Source organism: Xiphophorus hellerii, chromosome 24, assembly GCF_003331165.1.
Source record: "Xiphophorus hellerii strain 12219 chromosome 24, Xiphophorus_hellerii-4.1, whole genome shotgun sequence".
NCBI lineage: Eukaryota > Metazoa > Chordata > Actinopteri > Cyprinodontiformes > Poeciliidae > Xiphophorus > Xiphophorus hellerii.
The window spans coordinates 12387967-12410893 of NC_045695.1; the positions used below are offsets into that span (position 1 = coordinate 12387967).

General features: G+C 39.2%; 1 protein-coding gene across 1 annotated transcript in view; it reads left to right on the top strand.

Moving 5' to 3' along the window:
* Positions 1–18963, top strand: part of LOC116715897 (NLR family CARD domain-containing protein 3-like) — a 117978-nt gene extending 99015 nt beyond the window's left edge. The window contains 5 exon segments of the mRNA XM_032556617.1: positions 908–1192; positions 13900–15652; positions 16916–17095; positions 18082–18255; positions 18792–18963. Coding sequence (XP_032412508.1) covers positions 908–1192; positions 13900–15652; positions 16916–17095; positions 18082–18255; positions 18792–18948 — 2549 coding nt within the window. The 3' untranslated portion in view covers positions 18949–18963.
* Positions 18964–22927: the final 3964 nt, after the last annotated feature.

Below are 22927 nucleotides of genomic sequence, written 5' to 3' on the forward strand. Positions count from 1 at the left end.
ACCTGGACCCGTTTCCATCCTTCAGACTGTTTCCTGGGATAAAGAACAGCTCTGGCCCTTTATTGGATTCGGTGGACAGTAAAGGAATCTCCCTAGAAGGAGCTTCTGGAAAAATTATCTATAGGCTGATTGTAAAAACTCTCAATCAAAACAAACTGAATGGACGCAGTGACACAGTATGGAGAACTCATCTCTCCTTAACATCTGAAATCAGGTCTGAATGGAAATCATTGTATAAGCCTCCTCTAATGAAAAAACATGCAGATTTACAATGGAGAATCCTTCATGGTATTGTAGCTGTAAAGTCTTTTGTTTCTGTTATTAATCCTGCTGTGGAAGGAAAATGTCCATTTTGTGAGCAGAGAGAAACAGTGTTTCATTGTTTTTCTGACTGTGTTAGTCTGTCAGCTCTTTTTGTGCTTTTGAGAACTATTTTCAATAAATATGGGGAAACTTTCACCAAACATGAATTTATTTGTGGTTTTAAATTCACACGCCAGGTAAAGAGTAAATGTCAGTTGATAAGTTTTCTGTTTAGACAGGCTAAAATGGTCGTGTACATAAGCAGAAGGAGGAAGGTGAATATTGACGTGGTTTCTTATTTGTTAACCTGGTGAATGTCAGTTATTGCTAGGTTATTGCTTGAATTTAATTTTTACATTTCAGTTTCAGATTTAGATACTTTTTTGTCACATCTGGAGTTATGGGAAAGTAATTTGTAGTGTGGTAGGAGGAGAACTCATTTTTGGAAGGGTGTTAATGTAATTTATTTTGTGGTGAATTTTCTGTTACATAATTTTTGATACTATGTCGATTATTTATTGAAAATAAATCAATTATTAAAAATCAAAAATCTATGTATCTCTCTCTCTCTCGCTCGCTCATCTTGTCCTCTGTTGTCTCTCAGCTTCACAGGTGAAGGTGCATTCAGGGGTTAAATCTGTCCAGCTTCCCCGCAAAACCAAAGTCTACCTGCCTGGAGGTGCTAGAGTGGAGTGGAGGGACGGAGAGAACAAGATGGTCCATGTGTATCCGAAAGGTTCTGATGATCCCAAAGAACAGTACCTGACCAACAGAACCAGGATGAATGACAACCCACTGAAGACTAAAGACCTCAGTCTGACTCTGGAACGTCCCTCAGTTACAGACAGCAGGAAAGGAGTCATCCCGATGACTCATCTCCAGGTCAAAGGTCAGTGGCATAAATGTTGGATTTTTCCAATCAGATGATTGGTGGTGATCAATAGCAATTATTGGCTGATTAGAAGGTCAAAGGTCAATGTGATGTAATGAGTGAGGAAGAGGAGGAAGCAGATCAGGAGGTTCAGGACAATCATGGACAAGAGTCCTGAAGATGTAGCTAGAGACTTTGACTAGAACAGTGTCCCCTGCTGGAGACACCAGTTACTGTTCAGAACCACCAGACGGGTCAGAACCATCAGAACTGAAGTTCCTGCAGCCTGGTAGCAACGAACATGTTGTGAATGAGGATGAATGTGGACTGGGATTTTATTTTTAAAAAAGTTTTTCCAACGTTTTGAAATCATGTTTGTTTCACTTTTTTGATAAAATTCTCCAGCTGCAGAAAACAGTCGCTCACACGGCCCAGATGAGGCTGGAGAGCAAAGAGATTGTAAAGAAAGGTGGAAGATTTTTGGATCGATGGTGTTGTGGTTGTCCAGTATCTCAGGGGATCCAGAGACTTGGCAGTATCGCCCTCTGGCAGGAATCTCTGCTCCTCCTGGACGAGTAGTTCTACCATTTCGTGTCTATTGAGTTTTTAATAAACACCACAGAGAGTGCTTTGGTTGTCCGATTTTGATTTTGGCCGATATCATTTTTTTGTCTGAAATGTTGCTCTATATTATCAAGAAAGTCACCAAATTGGCAACAATGGGTGATTATTGTTAACTGTAAAAGTGCAGATATGACCTGGTTGGCCAATTTGTCAGTCAAACCTCACAGGAGAAAAGAAAAGCACAGTGGTTGATTTTTAGGCCTTTGCTGAGGTTGATGACATCGGTGGATAAGATCGGCTTCACATGTAAAAATCGGCCGATTACCGATCACCCAAAATTAAGGAAATCAGCACCGATAAATGGGCTGGCTAACCGGGAATTCAAACTTACTTTGGCCCTGAGGTGCAAACCACTTCAGTAAATTGAAAGCACAATTACAAATTACAAAAGCGTTTCAAGAACGTAAAGGATGTAAAATAAAAAAATTTTAAAAGCCTGAAATGAATTCAGGTGATGTTGCGCTGATTTTCCTAATCCAATCTTGCATTTTATACATTGAGTTGGGGAGGGGGAAAAATCCAACACTAAAAGAATTTGACCCATTTTGTTTTGCCACACTTCTTTAGGCATTTGCTACAAAAGAGAAGGAAATTGAAGGCAAAGTTTAAAAGAATATTCAAGACTTTCTGCAGACTTGGTCATATTTCAGTTTCAGTGAGATGCAGTCTTGCATCATCCAACAAAGCCATTTATCTTTAACATTAAAGCCAGATTAACTTCCGGTTCAAAAGTAAAAACGAGCTTTAGTCTAATCAGCGATTTCTTACGTCTCCCGCTGGGACATACCTCTTCCGTTTCGTTCATGTTGTAGCGCTTTTGTAATTTGTAATTGTGCTTTCAATTTGCTGAAGTGGTTTGCATCTCAGGGACACCGTAGTTGCGTGAAAAGTTTAAAGTAGGCCTGTCGCGATAAATCAATTAATCGTACGATAAATTAAAACTATTGACGTCATTTTAATTATCGGCTTTATCGTCTCTTCCGGCCTTTTTCTCTTTCTGTTGATGACACCAAATGAAAAAAGGCTCAACTCCGGTGCTCTCCACTGACCCTCCCTTCCTCATTCTAGCGCACACTACACGATCTTAGAGCTGTCGGCCAATTGTCGGCCCATTTTCAAAACCTGACAGACCAAACATTAGCCTACAGAAATCCTAGGTATAACGGTTCGATCGGGTTCGTTCCTGCCGTGTGGTGTCCAACAATGGGCACAAAATAATGGCTACAAGTCCAGTGAACTAATTTTAAAACCAGGCATTAATCAAAGCTTTACTACAATCTACCTGCAATGCATGTGGCTAGGCCTGTCGCGATAAACGATAAATCGATTAATCGTACGATAAATTAAAACTATCGACGTCATTTCAATTATCGGCATTATCGTCTCTTCCGGCCTTTTTCTCTTTCTGTTAATGACACCGAATGAAAAAAGGCTCAATTCCGGTGCTCTCCACCGACTCCTCCCTTCCTCATTTCCTTAGTGTAAAGCTCAGCGCACACCACACGATCTTAGAGCTGTCGGCCGATTGTCGGCCCATTTTTAAAACCTGACAGATCACACATTAGCCGACAGAAATCCTAGCTATAACGGTTCGATCGGGTTCGTTCCTGCCGTGTGGTGTCCAACAATGGGCACAAAATAATGGCTACAAGTTCAGTTAACTAATTTTAAAACCAGGCATTAATCAATGCTTTACTACAATCTACCTGCAATGCATGTGGCTAGTGTCAGCGTAAAGTCCTGACTGAATGAAAATCATTATAACCTATTTACGTCACGTTAACGAAGAACAACTGAAAAGTTACCGGGTTTATCAACTGCGGTAGCAATTTAGCTCCAACTCCTCCTCTTGTCATTTCTATATTCTTTGCATGTTGAATAAACATTAATGTTGTTCCCACATATCATCTCCGATGTCAGCTGGACTTCCGGTTGTGTCAGCTGTTTGGGATTCCCCTCCGTAATTTCCCCTCAGAAAGCACTGAGGAGAATCCTCGCTTTCTGATTGGCTGCCTGTCACATTCAACAGGTGGAGTTAAAGCTCCCAGTCGGGGAAAACCCCTGATTTGGATCGGAGCGGCAACGAGGATCTACCGTAACACACCACACAATCTTAGAAAGACCAACGGCCTAAGATTGTCATAAGGGGAAAAATAGGAGCAAAAATCATGTAGTGTGAACTATTGCATCAGGTAGTCGATGTGCCCATCTTCTCTATTTAAATCTAATTATTACTGAAGGCCAACATAGTATACAGACTTCATAATCTGCACTCTTTTGGTTGAATGCAGTATTTATTTCCACTTTGGCTTTATGTTGTTTAGTTTTTATCAAGTACATTTTTTGTTAATGGAGACTGAGAATCCATTTTGTTTTTGGTTGTTTTGTTTATTTTGTTTATCAGTTCCAGTGTTAAATATTCTTTTGAAAATAAAGTGTATCTATCTTTGGCAGGAAATCACATGGATTATTACGTCATTTCCAATAAATCAGTGTAAAAAGGTCTTCTAACAATATTATCGTTTATCGCAATAATTTTTTGAGACAATTAATCGCTCAGCAAAATTTGCTATCGTGACAGGCCTACATGTGGCTAGTGTCAGCGTAAAGTCCTGACTGAATGAAAATCATTATAAACTATTTATGTTTATATTTATATTTATATTTACGTCACGTTAACGAAGAACAGCTGAAAAGTTACCGGGTTTATCAACTGCGTAGCAATTTTGCTCCAATTCCTCCCCTTGTCATTTCTATATTCTTTGCATATTGAATAAACATTAATGTTGTTTCCACATATCATCTCCAAAGTCTGCTGGAGCGTGTCAGCTGCTTGGGATTCCCCTCTGTAATGTCCCTTCAGAAAGCAGGAGGAGAATCCTGCTTTCTGATTGGCTGCCTCTCACATTCAACAGGCTGCATTAAGCTCCCAGTGGGGAAAACCCCTGATTTAGATTGGAGCAGCCACCATGATCTACCATAACCAGTGGTGGAGAAAGTACTCAAAAAATGTACTTAAGTAAAAGTACAAATACACAGGCAAAAATGTACTCAAGTAAAAGTCAAAGTACCACATTAACATTTTACTTAAGTAAAAGTAAAAAAGTACTGGCTTTTAAAAATACTTAAGTATTAAAAGTAAAAGTACTTGCTGAATACATAACCTAATCGCTAATATCATTAAGTGTGCCAGTAGTATTTAATTTGAATACATCATAAATGTGCCATTTTAATAAACAATGTCACAGATTAAACATGTTCTTATTGTGTTTATTCTCTGTAAGAGTTTAGACTTAGATATGTGATTCTATGCATCATAATTTCAGGGATGGAAACATCTTATTTCCTGTCCTAACGTAGCATGAACTTCATTAGTGACATTTATTTAGAAAGAAATCCAACTGAAAGGGGATGGAACGAAGGTGTGGGGGGGAAGACATGCAATCGAGGAGCCACGTAGCAGAGTTGTAGTCAAGACCTCTGAACACGAGACCAAGACCAGCGCCCTGCGCTACATGACACAATAAAATGAAGTGCACCTATCAAAATTGGTTCTCAGATTGATCTGAAAGATCCACATTTCCATAAAAACACCTAGATATAAATACTTAGAGCTGAAATATATTTAACCAGTATCAATTACAACTCATTTCATTCTGTTTTGCTTTCATCGCTGTGCTACAATCCGCAGAGGTCGCCTGCCATCCCTATAAAAATAACGCCCATATTGCTCATGTCAGAAACCACAACTGTCTGCACCATTAAACCATGAAACATAGCAATTAACTGTAACTAACTGCGCAACAAGCAGAAGGAGCACCATGACTGTTCTCATCCTCCCTCCCACTGCATGTTTGTCACCATGACAGGAGACAAAATCAATCAATGAGCATGCTCTGTGTTCATACGTTCAACTTTTACTTATTCGGCAATTAAATAAATGTGTGTGTGTGTGTGTGTATATATATATAGCTATATATAGCTATTGCAGTGTATACAAGAACAAAGAACGGCTCTCAGTGAGGCTTCAGTCCCATCAACCTTAGTAAAGATCCGTCCAGAAGAATCGGATCGTTCCTGAATCCACATAATTCAGCGCATGAGTGACAACTTTTTTTCATCGCAGATGCAACATGTGTCTCAGTACAGCTAGCTTTGCTAGCATCACGTCCACAGATCTTACCTTTCTTTAAGCTTTCCTTCCAAGTGACGCTAAAAGTTGGACAAAGTCCCACCGTCTGTGAAAGCGAAGCGCTGCTGGTTTTACATGTCGTCATATCTTATGATTTATGCAGCTATTATCGATTAGTTAGACATCTTCTCCCGCTCAGAGGAAACCACTGCGCATGTCTGGAGCTCCGCGTGCTAGTAAAGGGGGAGGCGATGGGTGACAACAGACACTAAGTCACGTTATTGCTTGGATTTTACGGCGCCACCTTAAAGTCCCTGAACTTCATATTTTAACGGACAAAAAGAGAGCAGTGCGACTTGGATGTAACGAGTAACGCGACACTTTTGTAGAAATGTAGTGAAGTAGAAAGTACAGATACTTACTGTAAAATGTAGTGGAGTAAAAGTAGAAAGTACCCATTATTAAATCTACTTAAGTAAAGTACAGATACATGAAAATTGTACTTAAGTACAGTAACGAAGTACTTGTACTTCGTTACTTCCCACCACTGACCATAACACACCAAACACTACATGATGATCGGTTATGAAATCGCAAGCGACAATCTTAGAACGACCAACGTTCTAAGATTGTTGTAAGGGGAAAATGTACGTGTGAACTAACGTGTAGTGTGAACTATTGCATCAAGTAGTCGGATGGGCCCGTCTTCTCAATTTAAATATAATTATTACTGAAGGGCAACATAGTATTCAGACTTCATAATTTGCACTTTTTTGGTTGACTGCAGTATTTATTTCCACTTTGGTGTTTTTATTCAAGTACATTTTTGTTAATGGAGACTGAGAATCCATTTTGTTTTTGGTTGTTTTGTTTATTTTATCAGTGCCAGTGTTAAGTGTTCTTTAGAAAATAAAGTGTATCTATCTTTGGCAGGAAATTGCATGCATTATTACGTCATTTCCATTAAATCAGTTTATGAAGGTCTTCAAACAATATTATCGTTTATCGCAATAATTATTGAGACGATTAATCGCTCAGCAAAATTTGTTATCGTGACAGGCCTAGTTTAAAGTTTATCAGTTTTGATGGTTGAGTGAGTTCTTACTGCCCTCTGGTGGTGAAATATCGTAACTACAGACATTCTTCAAGTACATTTTTCAGCCAGATTTATTGTTTCTTTATTTTAATGTTCACTTTTGCCAAGTCAGATCAAGTCAGCATATGTTAATGCCATTACATAAGAGTCACTGCAGGATTTTATTCAGTCTGACTGACCAGAAAAAATGTCCTGTAAAGAGTTTAACACAGCAGCCATCTTTTATGATCTAAAACTGTCTTCACTTCAACAGTAACACCAAACAGTGAATTAAAAGATGTCATAAGGGCGTGCCGTGGTGGCGTAGGGGTTAGCGCGACCCACATTTGAAGGCCTCAAGTCCTCGACGCGGCTGTTGTGGGTTCGACTCCCGGACCCGGCGACGTTTACTGCATGTCTTCCCTCCTCTGCTTCCCCATTTCCTGTCAGCCTACTTCGTAAAAAGGGACTCTAGAGCCAACAAAACCCCCCCCTGGAGGGGTAAAAAAAAAAAGATGTCATAATAATATTTGAGTCAGAAAACGGTTGATAGACTGTTAATTTTTCTCTAAACTCCACATTAAGTGGATATTAAATGTAAACAATGCAGCATTATCAGGACTGCAGTTCCCACTATGGCCACCAGAGGGCGGAAATTCCCCGCTCTGAATATAGAGGTGAGTTTGTAGAGCTGCAGCTGGTTTCTGACTTCTAAGTTGATCACGTTTATATCTTTCTCATTATAAATATTATTATGGTCTGTCTAAAGGACTGACAGTTGATTTAATATATTCATGTCTTATTTGTGTATAGATAACACATCTATATATCGTAAGTAAATCACACAGTCAAGTTTCCTGATGAAATAAATAACTGGGTGTACGGCAACAGGGTGAGTTTCTGGTTTAGAGTCAGGAAATATTTATGAAAATTGTATTTTTCTGGAAAACAGAATATTTGTGATGATTTGGCTTCAGAACCCCATTATACTATTTATATCATATCCTAAGAAATTTACACAGTCGTGCTTTCTGATCAAATAATTAACAAGCTAAAATGTACTTACAGATGAATTAAGTTAATTGTTTTTACTTTGAAAAAAACCTTTTATATTTCATTTTTCTCCATTAGATATTTTCATCCTGCTCAATGCTCTGATCTCAGCGGGTTGGATTTTATCACAAGCACATTTTCATTGTTTATATTTTTCAGGCTTTGATTCTCAAATTTACCAACAGTTAATCTTTTTGGGAGGATTTTTCTGAAGTAAATTTAATTTTCCTTTCCATTTATTAACCCTGCAGTGACTTTTTAACAACATTAATTGAAGGTGATTTTATTCGACCAGATAAAAGTGAAATGACTTCAGCAAATAATCTGGTTGAGTATTTATAAGAAGAATATATGTTGTGATAATTCACCACCAGAGGGCAGTGAGCGCTCATAATCCACCACCAAAAACCTGTTTATTCTGCTGCTTTTCCATCTTTATTCTATTTTTGTTGTTTCACTCTGTATGTCACGTTATGTGAAAAAAGAAATTGAAACCAACTTTGGTCTCCTTCAGATCAGCCTCCATTTTGAGCTGTAGGATGGAAATAACTTGTTGACTTGTTACTAGAGGTAAGTGTTGCTGCTCCGGGTCCATCCGTGTTTCTCTCGGCTCTCTGAAGCCTTTCTAACCGATGAACCACTGCAGCTTCCCGGGGCCTCCGCCACCGCGGCTTGGGTCTCTCGGCTCTCATGGGATCCCTGCAACAACGCCCTGTTTACTTTATTAAATGCCTGATCTAGAAAGGAATTAGTCACAGGTTAAATGAAATGCTTTATTGTGAGAGCATTTCACAATTTCACTTAACTAATAGGTTGATTTGTGACAATAACACTGTCACAGTACTGATGATTGACACACATACACACATTTGTGAGGTAAAAATAAAGATAATACTTGTATGTAGAAGTTCTTGCTTTGTAAAATATTATTACTCAGGGGTGACAGTTAGGACTCAGTGCGTACGGTTCACAAAACATGTTTTCCTGACAGTCACAGTTGGTAAGAAACAAAGATTCCCATTAAATTCCATAAGAAATTAATGTGGGTCATTTTTGACCCACTCACAGAAGAAAGGGGTAGTAATATAAAACATGCTGTTTCTTAAAATGTACAAAAGGTAAATCAAAAATTGTAATTGCATGATATCAGTAACATTTTTTGAGGAATACCTGGAATATGAAGTGATGAAAACTTTTCATTACAAAGATATTGCAAAGAGATGACCTCACCAGGTCAAAAATGACCCAGTTATGCATCAGAGGGTTAACCTGGTGAATGGTCAACTCTATGATACAACTTTTTAAAACTCATTAAAAACACATTTTTTTTCTTTTTGGCTTTTAACCCAGAGTGAGCTAACATCTCTGTCTTAATGCTGCGCTCCTACTTGTTTGAATTGTTGATGTTTTTATTTATATTTTCTTACAGTTGCTTTACTGTTTGTTTTTATTTTTGTACAACACTTTGGTCAGCTGCAATATTGTACTTCATGAGTTTAGAATAAAGTGGTATGGATCTACCATGACAGCAGCACCAGCATCTAAAGCTGGCCTGTTTGTGTAGAGTGTGCGATAATGAACTTTTAAAATTTAACCTAAATAAAATGAGAACTTAATGTAACTTTTACAGTCCATCAGTTCTTGCTGCAGCGACTCTCTCTGGTGTTTTAACCTAAAAAGCAGAACTAAAACATTGTAAACTAGTTTCTCTGCTTGTTGAAATCAGCAGGAAGTGAATCACATCACTCCGTCCCTCATCAGTCTGGGGTTCAGCAGAAACTGATGTTTCTCTTGTCTGTGGATCAGAACCGGCTTTAAGCCGTCCACAGATTTCCTCTCTTCCTCCTCACTGAGTTTGGTCTTTTTCCAGGTTTTCCTCTTGTTGCTCCTTTCAGCAGGAAGAAACTCTTTGTCTCTGAAAGCTCTGCTGCAAAACTGCATCCAGATCCAGACTGATTGATCCAGAACCAGTTTCCAACTCAACAAAAGAAATTGCTTTTGGCTAAAATCAGAATCTGGAGGTCAAGCTTTTTAAAGATCGGCGGTAGGCCAGAAATCTGCAATCGGTGCACCTCTAAAATAACTTAATAATACCTTTAAATGTAGCAATAATAATAATTTAAACACATTTTATATCAGTTGTAAGAAACTTTTTACATTTCAGTTTCTAACTAAAAGAGTTGCATTAATGTGTCTCTTTATTTTGAAGTTCAATCAGATCAATAGACTAAATATGTTTCAGGCCTCGCTGAGTGTTTGGGGGCTTCATCCCCCTATTGAAGCAGCTGTTTACCCATGATTCCTTGCAGTGGGTCCAGCTGGTACCTCAGCTGGATGCTGTGGTCCCTGAAAGCTGCTTTGTGTCTCTTGAGCTGAGAGGAAATCCTGCTGAGCTGCACACAGAGGCTGACATGTTGCTGAGATCCCAGCTGGACCCGGTTCTGTCTGGAGGAGAGCTGTGGACCCGACCTGAGCTGCTGCTCCCTCAGAACCTTCTGCTCACTGACTCTCTCCATACAGAGCTACAATAGAGTCATGATGCGTTCAAGTCCACTGGGAGCTAAATAAGTTCACTAGTTCATAGGAAATGTTCACTCATTCATTCAAATGATTCACTCTGATCCTCTGAACACATGATGGGAACCAGCTTTCTGCTTCACAGGACAGTTACTGGAACCGGATCACTGGACTGACTGGTTCTGGTTTCTCTCTCCAAAAGGCCAGAAGATGGAAGATCAGGACAGAGCAGAACCTCCAGGATCCATCAGTCCATCTATGAGGAGTGACCGGTCCAAAGGTTTTCCTCCAGACTTCAGTAATGAACCTGAACCATCAGACAGAAAGTAAGAAACCATTTTCTAACTGATTCATGTGAATCTATAGAGATAAAATCTAAATGATATTAACTGGTTGATCTCAGTGTTTTAATAAACAGTAACTTAATTTTCTTACTTCTTAATTTAAAGTTGGACATGAAGGATGTTGGTCAGTAAATCAGTAGAGTTTGAATGAAGGTCTGAATGAATTAATATGGATTAAAATGTTGCATGGAAACAAAACCAACCAAGCTTGTGAAGAGCAACAATTCAGATTGTCTGTAAACCCACTGAAGCAGTGAAACCCAGCATCTTCCAGACTGGGAACACTGGTATCAGTCATGATACCAAATATAATTCAATGAAGTACTTAAAACCAGAAATCATCAATGTTCTGAGGTTCTGTTCTGACCCAGTTTCTGGTCCGTTGTTTTTTGTGGACCTTCATGAACATCTTCAGCTCCAGCCTGTTGCTAGTGAAATATTTCACTGATGAAGAAATGTCTTTACAGGAGCAGCTTTGGTGAGGAGGAGCATCCATCCTGCTGTGCTTTGTGTCAGAATGTTCTGATGGATCCGGTCTGTACCAGCTGCCCCCAGTGTGGGAAACGACCCAGAACAGGATCTGGACTGCTGACAGCCAATCAGAGCAGCTGTGCTCCAGGTGAGACTGAACTCCTCCAATCAGAGCTTCCTTCTATCGTCTCTGTGGAACCAGATCCACGTCTTTAGTTGAGATTTGGAAATTTAAGGTTTAAAAGTCTTTTTGTGGTCAGTTGTTTCAACTGAATCTGTGTTTTTCCAGCTGGTGTAACTGGAACTTATGTCCAGGTAACTGGGCTTAATAAAATCCTCATTTAATTTGAGCCTGTTCAAAAAAATGGCCACAAGATAAATGTACAAATTTAACTTTTTATTTTGTTCATCTTTAAAATTATAAGTGAAGACTCTTACTCTGAAGGGTCACGTTGCAGCATAACATGTCATCAGCTTTAAATAAAACAAACACTTCATAGAATCAATTTGATGATTCTTACAGATAATTTTATTTGTGTTTCAGCACATTATGAGGTTAAGGAGAATGAAATAGCAGAGAGGATGGCTAAGGAGAGCAGCAATCGGGTTTTGGTTGATATTAATGTGACGTTTAGCATAACAGAAATAAAGTGTATAATAAAACAATAAAAGAGAGGCGGCAAAAGTTATAGGTCAGCAAATTGCCCAGCTGCCAATATGGTTAATCTGACCTTGCTGAAAATGATTTTTGTTCTACTTTTATTGGTTATTACACCAGGCCTTTAAGGTTCTGCTGGAAAATTGGAGTTTCTAATTTGGGAAATGACTAAAGGACAATTCCACGTAATTTCTTGCTACTTTGAGCATCTTTAATGTGATCTACTTCAAAAAGTAAAATATGTAGACTTCAATCGTGGTGTAGATTATTCAGGCCAGAATATCTAAAACCAAGTTTGTAGTTTTTTTTCTTTCCCTAAACGAAGCTGCATTAAAGCTTCGATTTGTGAAACTTCAATACAGGTTTGATTTCAACCCTTTTAATGTATCTGGACCACGGTCACCATGTCTCTCTATGAAAAGGGAGAACATGGTGGATTTCACTAGGCAGAAAGTGATTTTAACTCTGTCACAGAGTTTAAATCACTTTCTGCCCATTAGAAAGTGACTTTGAGTAACCTCAGAGGTCACTGAAGTCTCTGAAAAGCTCCCTGGTTCAAGGTGTGGTTGAGGTTCAGCTGGCAGATGATGGTAAATGTAGAATATAGTAAGGAGTTATGTTACAGAGAAGCTTCTTCAGGAAGTGAATAGTTTGTGAGATCCAAATGGTTTTGGAGACAATCAGGCAGATGAATGTGAGGACAGCAGAGCTGTAGCAGACAACAGAGGAGTGGAGGAGAATCTGGGGACCAACAAGGCATCCTTAGACCATGGAGGCACAGAAATCACAAGAGGTGAACTGGAGAAAGATACTAGAAACAATAACTACATGCTATAATGAAGAGTTAAAAACTCAGAGAGATAACTAGTAACTTGTCCCCTGTCTGCCAGATCCTGGTTTTTACTTGGATTTATGGCCAAATTTTCACTAATCACAATCTATAGTTTAAAGTTTTCTGCTATTAGTGTAGAATAATGTAGCCCATATTTTAAGAGTGCAAGTATTTCAGCTTTTAAACTCAAGCAGATTGAAAATGCTCAACCAGTAGGTGGCCCTAATGGGTAAAGGCCCTTTACCATTTCCTGAATGGGAAGCTCAATCTGAAGCCAACTTCAGCTCTGAAAAATCCAAACTGTTTCCTGAGTTTGATTCCATAAATGAGAAGTTAGATGGTGAACCACAACTCAGACCTCAATAAAACCTAAACTAACAGGAGCTGTTCCCTCTGCTGGACGTTGTTTCCATCAGAACTAGTTTGATTTGGCCATAATTTTGTGATAAAACAGCAGTGGCCTCAGAGGCCATCAAAGAGGACAATTTGATACATGGGTCTATGCAGTTGTTTATTAAGTTAATGTCTATTTTTGCAACTTTCATTCCAAGTATTTTGTGTAATTTTGACTGTAAATATCTCAGTAAACTTGAAATAAGATGAAAATATACAGATATTGTCTCAGGAAGATATAGAAGTTTGTTTAAAGTCCATATTTCTTGAATATTTTTCAATTTCCATATAGATTTTCTATATTTTTAAACTTGTTTAGAGAAAGGTGTTTTCTGTTGCTTTTTAATGGTGTTAATATTTTTCAAACACTGAGAGCTGAAATAGATTTGATAGATAAAACTTTACATCCCAATGAATCAGCAACAACAACTTTAGCTTTAAGTCGTGACTTTTGTTCTTCTTACCATGCAGAGTTTTTATAAAATTTGGGCTTTTTATTTATTGATTTACTTTTTTCTCATCCATTAAAGCTGATGCACAAATTGTCTCTGAGAATATCAAAAAATTATTGTTTTCCTTATGTTCAGCTGAAGTGTCTCCTCTCCTGTCTTTGTCTCTTTCTTCAGATTTTGATATTCGGTGTCAGAGTGACCATAAAGCGTCTCTGAAGAAGAAGTTCCAGAGTCTCTCTGAAGGCGTCGCTGAACCTGGAAATCAAACCGTTCTGAACCAGATCTACACAGAGCTCCACATCACAGAGGGGTTAACTAGAGAGGTCAACCAGGAACATGAGGTCAGACACATTGAAACAGCATCCAGGAAACAAGAAACAATCAGAAGAGAAGACATCTTTAAAGTCCCACCTGGAAGAGATCAACCAATCAGAACAGTGATGACCATGGGAGTGGCTGGCATTGGGAAAACACTGTTAACACAGAAGTTCACTCTGGACTGGGCTGAAGGCAAAACCAACCAGAACATTGATTTCATATTTCCATTCACTTTCAGAGAGCTGAATATGTTGAAAGAAGAAAAGTTCAGCTTATTAGGACTGATTCATAAATTATTTTCTAAAACCAAAGAAATCAGCAGCTTTGAAACGTTCCAGGTTCTGTTCATCTTTGATGGTCTGGATGAAAGTCGATTTACTCTGGATTTCAAGAACAATCCGATCCTGACTGATGTTACAGAGTCCAGCTCAGTGGATGTTCTGGTGACAAACCTCATCAGGAGGAAACTGCTTCCCTCTGCTCTCCTCTGGATAACCACACGACCTGCAGCAGCCAATCAGATCCCTGCTGAGTGTGTTGACATGGTGACAGAGGTCAGAGGGTTCACTGACCCCCAGAAGGAGGAGTACTTCAGGAAGAGATTCAGAGATGATGAAGAGAAGGCCAGCAGGATCATCTCCCACATCCAGAAATCAAAAAGTCTCCACATCATGTGTCACATCCCAGTTTTCTGCTGGATCACTGCTAAAGTTCTGGAGGATGTGATGAAGACCAGAGAGGGAGAAAAACTGCCAAAGACTCTGACTGAGATGTACATAGCATTCCTGGAGGTTAACTTCGCAATCAAGAAGGAAAAGTATGATGGAGGAAAAAAGACAAGATCAATCTGGAGTCCAGAGAACAAGAAGCTGATTGAGTCTCTAGGAAAACTGGCTTTTGAGCAGCTGCTGGAGGGAAACCTGATCTTCTATGACAAAGAGCTCAAAAAGTGCGGCATCAACATCAAAGATGCTGCGTTGTTCTCAGGAGTGTTCACTGAAATGTTTAAAAGAGAGAGAGGGACGTGCGACATCTCTGTCTACTCCTTTGTTCATCTGAGCATCCAGGAGTTTCTGGCTGCAGTCTACATGCTCCACTGTTTCACCAGCAGGAAGTCAGAGGTGATCAAGACGTTTCTGAGAGAAAAATACAGAGAAACATCTCTAGATGAGTTCATGGAGAAAGTCATGGAGAAATCCCTCAGCAGTAAAAATGGCCACCTGGACCTGTTTGTCCGCTTCCTTCATGGTCTCACTGTGGAGTCCAACCAGAGACTCTTAGAAGATCTGCTGGGTCAGACAGAGAACAGTCCAGAAACCATCCAGAGAATCATCACCAACCTGAAGGAGATGAACACTGATAGAATCTCTACTGACAGAAGCATCAACATCTTCTACTGTCTGGTGGAGATGAACGACGTCTCATTTTATCAGGAGATCCAACGGCTGCTGGATTCAGGGAAGCAGCTCTCAGTGACTGACTGTTCAGCTCTGGCCTTCATGCTGCAGATGTCAGAGGTTCTGGATGAGTTGGACCTGAAGAAGTACAACACATCATGGGATGGACAACAGAGACTGGTTCCAGCTGTGAGGAACTGCAGAAAGGCTCGGTGAGTCCAGATGTTTTCATTGTTGAATGCTGATTCAGCTCTATTGTCCTCCTGTTTCTTCTTCTTCTTCTTCAAGTTGCTTCTGGATGTTTTTGGTCTTTAACTTCTTCCTTCATCCTCTGGACTATTTCAGACATTCAACCATCTAAACATTCAGCTCATCCAGGACAGCTGCAGCTTCTGGTTTTAGACATTTTGATCATTTTAAAAATATTTAACTTTTTATCAGTTTTCATGTTTAAATGAATAGAAAACCCTGAACTCTAGAAAAAAATCTATTTTGTCTGAAAGATCCAATCAGCCAGAGAGACTTTTACACTTTAAACTCCTCTTCACTCATTGAGCCGCTACTCCTTTTAGGATCTTTGTCTTTTTTTAAAATTATAAAATCACTGTTTAGGTTTGATAGACACTTTAAAATAACCCTAATAATTGCTGCTGTTGTCATGGAAACCAGTTAGAAACTTAGTGAACCAACTTTTCCTCCTCCCACTACTTTCCTCTGAGTTTGTAAGTGAGAGCAAAATGTGGTGATTGTTGTCTGGCTCCAGAAAAAGTCCTAGTTTCTGTCAGATCCTCCCAAAGCTCTGAGAACTCTGCTTCCAGAGCTGGAACCATTTTCCTCATCAACTCTTCATCTGCAGCTTTTGTTGAAGCTGTTAGCCATGAAGACCTGGAGAGACATGAGCTTCAACTCTTTAGACATCCCAGCCTCTTCTAGTTACTGGAGAACTTTCACTGCTTCACCATGAAAAATGCTGCTGGACCCAAACGCTCTGTTTTGGTCTTCAGCTCTTTAAGAGTTTAGCAACAATTTCTTCTAACATACAAACCTTGGTTCCTCTGAGCCACACGGTCTAGTCCAAGTCCGAGCCGTGAGCAGTTCCTCCTCCTCTCCATCATCTCCAGTAGTTTCCTTCATCAGCTCAGTCAGCCTCTTCATCAGCTGCTTCAGCTCCTTTGAGGCTCTGATGCTGCAGCTCCATCAGATGCTGCAGAGAAAACTGAACTTTCCTTCACAGATGATAGAAGATCTTCAACATCTGACTGCAGCTGAAGGTCTGAGGACATGAAGCCTGGACCAGAACCAGAACCAGAACCTGGACTTTAACCAGGAACTGCACAGATTCTCTGTGGGGTCAAACTCAGTAAATTGAAGATCAGATGTTGATCAGATGATGACATCACTGTTATCATATTTTAGTCTGTTTATGATCCAGATTGATTTCATTAGAACTGAATTTATTTCTTCTCTAATCACAGACTTGGTGGCTGGTGGCTCCGAAAGGCTGAATGTGAAGTTTTGGCCTCGGCTCTGAAGTCCAACCCAGATCTGACTGAACTGGAAATAAATCAGATCGACATAGATGGAGGTGGAGACTCTGATCTGAAGCCTCTGGTTGAGATCCTGGAGAGTTCAGTCAGTAAAGTGAAGAATCTGAGGTTTGTTTTCTTTATTTATACAATAAAATCCTTCATTTATACTTTAAACATTAGTTTAATTAATGCTTTTATTCTGATATATTTTATTTTAAAACAACCTGTTTAAATGTCAGAATAAAATCTCTAAAACTTTTTACCTTATATATTATTTTTTTCTTATTTCAGACTTTGAGATTATTGAACTTTGTTTTTCAGTTTTTCACTTTAAAATGTTTTTTACTGATGAACAAAATGAGTAAAATAATTCAAATGATGTAAATTAATGATGGAGATGTTTCAGTTTGGTTTGGTAAAGATTCAGATTGTTTTATTTCTCATTTCTGATTCTCATCTTTACATCCAGAATGAAATGTTGTTCCTCCAGAGTCGAGCCACAAACACTGACAAGTTCAAATCATCATTAATGACCAAATCTAAGAAATGACTGATTGTAGAAAAGCAAATCTAGATGAAATGAATGAAAGTGAGGTTTGCAGCAGCAGCAGGTTCCTCAGCTTTGTCCTGAAGCTGTGGTTCTGTTGGGCCGGGTCAGAGAGGAACCGTCCTCTTCAGTCTGACAGCTGTCAGTCGGTTGGAGCCTCGTCTCTGTGATGATGCTTCATCAGGTCACGTCTCCTTAGGAAATAATGGCCTCCATTGGCTTTCAGCAGCTTTAATAAGAACCCAAGGCCATTAATGAACAAACTGAGTGGTTCTGATCCAGTTACCAAGTCGGGTCTCCAGCTGATGATCAGGAACCAGCAGAAATAGCTCAACTCATCCAGCCTGATAGAAAACTTTGAGTTTCTTTTGGATCAAATGTTCTGGTTCTGCTGGTTTGGACTCTTTAAACCAGTTTGACTGGATCAGATGTTAGAATCAGTTCATCATGTTTCTTTTACATTCAGGGAAATTAATTTTCTACATTTTTATTATTTATTTGTTCATGTTTCAGTTTTAACCTGCATCCTGTTGGCTTCAGCTCACATCTTTTATTCTTTATTCAGATTGAGGGGCTGCAGTTTGTCAGAGACCAGCTGGACTTCTCTGTTCTCAGCTCTGAAGTCCAACCCGACCCATCTGACAGAACTGGAGCTGAGCGGAACCAACCTGGGAGATTCTGGAGTGAAGGAGCTCTGTGGTTTTCTACAGACTGAAGGCTGCAGACTGGAGACATTGAAGTATGTAATTATATAATTATTGATATTTCTGTGAATAATTATATATAATTGATCATAAATCAAATTAATTTCTTCTGTTCTAATAAATATTTTCTGAGTTTGTTCCTGGACTTGGATCCAGAGTTTAATTTAGTCCCTCTGTGTAACTGAGTTGGACCTGCTGATCTGAGGTCAGAACAGGACAGCATTCGGACCCCCAGTGTGTAGAAATCCCCCTCATGTGAAGCAGGTCAAAGGTCATTCAACCCAGTCTAGAAAAGTGAATTCCTGGAATCTGACAGGAACTAATCAATAATCAATGATTGATGCTTCAACACTTTGATCAGAACCTGGAATGATTTTACTGACTGAAATCCTCCAACACAACATGACCCAGTACCAGGTTCTGGTTCTGGTTCTGGTTCTGAAGTCAGCAGGTCTTTATTGAAGCAGCAGCTTGTTGGCATTAATACTGATGAGAATCTTTAACTGGTTCTGTTGGACTGGTTAACCTGCATCCTGTTGGCTTCAGCTCACATCTTTTATTCTTTATTCAGATTGTGTTACTGCAGTTTGTCAAAGATCAGCTGTGATTATTTGGCCTCAGCTCTGAAGTCCAACCCGACCCGTCTGACAGAACTGAACCTGGGAGGAAACAACCTGAAGGATTCAGATGTTCAGCAGCTGAAGAATCTAGTAGATGATCTAGAGTAAGTAAATGTTTGTAGTGAGTCCAGATGCTGTCAGCATATTGAACTAAACCCAGTTAGCATCAAAGCAAAGATCCAGTGTTCCCAGTAAAGCTGCAGCTTCTCAGTGGGAGGAGAATGGTTCAGGCTTCCTGATTGGACACAGAGACAGCAATCAGCCAATCAGAGGAGCAGCAGCTTGCTGTGTTCCTGCGTTTGTGTTGGTGTGAAGATGAGTGTTGTTGCTGTGTCCATGTCTCCAGGAAGTCCAGCTGGACTCCAGCGTCCAGCCGTCCAACATGTCTAGAGACAGTGGTCCTCATCCATCAAACTGTGGCAGCAGCAGATCTGATCTCAGATCTGTTTGTTCTCTCAGTTCAACAGGAAACAACTGGATCATGATGATGACCTCTGACCTCCAAGGTTTTGCTCCCGTTTATTTTCTCATGTCTCTCATTTAGTGTCTGATATTGTTTGTCTCTTTGGATCAATAAAGATCCAATTCAAACTGGGCTCCATTTAGAGGCTTCATGGAGTTTTGATCTGAACTGGATTCAACTGGAAAGTTGATCTTTTTTCTCTCTGATTCATTTTCATCCTGGAACCAGAAATGGTCTGAGAATGGAAACATGGGAATCATTTTCAGTTCAGCTTTGAAGCCATGAAAGACACTTCAAACCTCTTTTCTCTGCTGCTTCTTCCTTCTGCTGACATGAAAATGTTCCTCAAAGCTCCACAGATAAAAAGATGCTTTACTGGAAACTGCAGAGAAACTTCAGCTTCCATCAGAGAAACCAGTTTAACCAGTTTAGAACTGGATGTCCCACAGAAACTCTGATCTTAGAGCAGTTTTCAGGAACATGTGGAACCTGGAAAAAAAAAGATTTTATATATTTTATGTTCATTGTAAAAGCTAAATCTTGAAGTTTTACGTCATCATTGATTCTCAGCTTTAATTTCTCTCAGTTTGTTTTGGTTTTTACTTTTTTAACTCCATATTTCATGTTTTGAGTTTTCTAGAGAACTTCAGGCTCTTTACTGTGATTTTACTGATTTATTCAAACCTCAGAGAATCACTGGGATAATGTGCTGATTGGTTCATGTTTGATTTTCATAATTCTTCTAATGCAATGTGGGTTGCTGGATGTTTAACGACCAAATAAAGTTTTTAAAAAATCTTTGTGTATTTTTATGCAGCTGACTGTGTACACATATAATAACTAAACCTTCATTTTAATCCTCCAGGCCATTTTTGCTGTATTTTAAGTTTTCACATTTAGTTTCACAGCTTAAATTAGTAAAAGCAGAAACATCTCAAGTTGATTTCAGCTTTAAGCTACTAATTTAGCCAGCAGTTTATTTTTGCAGTATTCAGACTGAAGATGTTTTTTTAATAAAACAGATGAGAATCAATCTTTTCAATCAAAACTCGATTAATTAAATCAGCTATTGAATTAGAATAATAACTTGTATAAAACTGCCATTTCTGTGTGGTTAATGGTGCAGCAGATCCTGCAGGGGGCGCTCTGGGGCCTCAGTGTTCAGGTCGGTTACAGTCTCATCTCCCAGACTCCTGAATCTTCTGGTTCCTTCCTGAAATGATTTCCTGCAATAAAATGTTGGTTGGAAATGAGCAGAAAACTGAGAAAAACCTGAAAAAGTTCAAATCTGACCTAAAGTTTTACAGCTCAACTCATACAAAGGAAAACATGAAAATAAAGGTGTTTATTGTCACCTGGAAGGAGGCGGAGCCTCAGCTGGGTCAGGGGGCGGAGCCTCAGGTGTGTCAGCTCTAGTCAGGTTTGGATCAGAACCGGTTCAGACTCCATGCAGCAGCAGAGCAGAGTCTGTATATTTTTGTTATTTAATAAATTATCTTAAGAAAACACAATTGATAGAAAGGATATAAGGTTTCTTTATTTTTATTTTTTGGGGGGTTTGGGGGAAAATATATGTAGCATCCCGATCCACACTCCATTCCAGTTCATGGCGGTAATGCACATCAATAAGTTGCTTGCCAACCGCAAAAAAAAGAAGAAGAAGAAGAAGAGCAGCGTCTGGATCAGGTGAGTGTTCACTTCTTGTTTTGCTGATGTTTTATTTACAATGTTTCAATGTGAAATTAATCCACAGCATAAACAACTAAGCAGGTGTAAGTGAACCAGGGTGTGATATTATTTAAAACAATGTGGTTGCAAGGAAGTAAATTTGGTAAGACTTTATTTGAAGGGGTGCAAGAAAAAAGGACATAGGATTCTTTATAAATGTTGAATTAGGTTTGAATTAGGTCCGCTGTATTTTATATTTCTGTTTTTTTGTAAATGTTTTTGTAGCGATCTGGACAGGTAATGTCCTGTTCTGCAGTGCCGGGGGGCCAGACGGGTGTAAAGATAATTTTCTGGACCCGGACTCAGACCTCAGAGACGCAGAGTGATGGATCCTCTGGGGAGTCAGAGGCAGGAGGCTTAAATGAAGTGAGCTCTGCTACGTGAGCGCTGAGGATTAGAACAAGCAGAAACTATTATTAGTGGTTTATTGTGTTGCTGAGCAGAAACTTGGTGCAGCTTTGGCTATTTTATAAAAGTCTTTATAGATAAAACTGAATCTGATCAACTTGAAAATCTTTATTAATTTAATGAAATAGTCATGGAAAAAAATCTTGAAATGTTTAAACATAAATAATCTTTAAACTGAAATGTGAACTGGTTGTTATTTTCCATTTATTTCCTGGTAGTGATGATCAGACAGGATTCTTCTCATTAGCAACACACCTCTGCTGTGAGAGGGGGCGGAGCCTCAGGTGGGTCCGGTTCAGGTTCTGGAGAATCGGGTCCAGTTCGTTCCGACTCGGTTTGTGTGAACAGAAGGAGAAGCAAAGATCTGATCAGGTGAGTTTTAACTCCACATTCTTCTGGTTTCCAGTCCTGACTGGGTTTTCTCTCTTTGAGCTGCTGGACAGAACCAGAACCAGAACTGGGCCTGGTTCTAGTTCTGGTTCTGGTTCTGGTTCTGATGCAGAGCTGCAGCACCTGGTTTCAATCAGGAACTCTGATTTTGTCTGAGTTTTCATCTGTAACCCAGACAACAAGCTGAGTTTGCTCCCAGTTTCATAGTGGAGTCAAACTGGTACCAGTAGGTTCTGAGTGTTTGTGGCCCGGCTGAGATATCTGGGGTTCTGATTGGTGGATGGAAAATATTTCAATATGAAGTCAATAATTTATTGATCAGAGAGGATTTCTCTGGGCTTTTATCAGTAGAAAATCCAGATTGAATCAGACATTTTGGATCAAATGCGTTACTTTATGGACTTTCTTTAATATGGAAAACTTGACCTCTTTCTGACCATCGCTCCATTTCTGAGTCTTTCTGGTTTTAAATGTTTGCTCATTCGAAAATCATAAAATTGTTGGTTGAATCACAGCAATAATTTCCACAGCTGTTTGCCAACTTGCTAGGAAAGTTGTTTTATGTATTTTATATTTGAGTCACTGAATACAATCACGGACATTTCAAATATCCATGTTTTTCCTTTACTCTGATTTTGTTTTAATGAGGAAAATCAAAGTCCCTGGTGAATTAATGAATGAAACGTATTCATACCCCTTTAAATTTCTCACTCTGTTTCATTGCAGCCATTTGCTAATCTCAGAAAAGTTCATATTATTTCTCATTAATGTATACTCAGCATCCCCTCTTGACAGAAAACATACAGAATTGTAGAAAGCTTTGTAAATTTATTAAAAAAAGAAAAACTGAAACATCACATGGTCATAAGTATTCAGACCTTTTGCTCAGTAGAAACCCCTTTTTAGCTTGTACAGCCATGAGTCTTCTTGGAAATGATGCAACTAGTTTTTCACAGCTGGATTTGGGGATCCTCTGCCATTCCTCCTTCAGAACCTCTCCAGTTCCATCGGGTCGGATGGTGAATGTTGGTCATAGAGTTGGATGCAGGCATGCATAACAAATCACATTTTATTTGAAATATATTTACATTTTTCAAG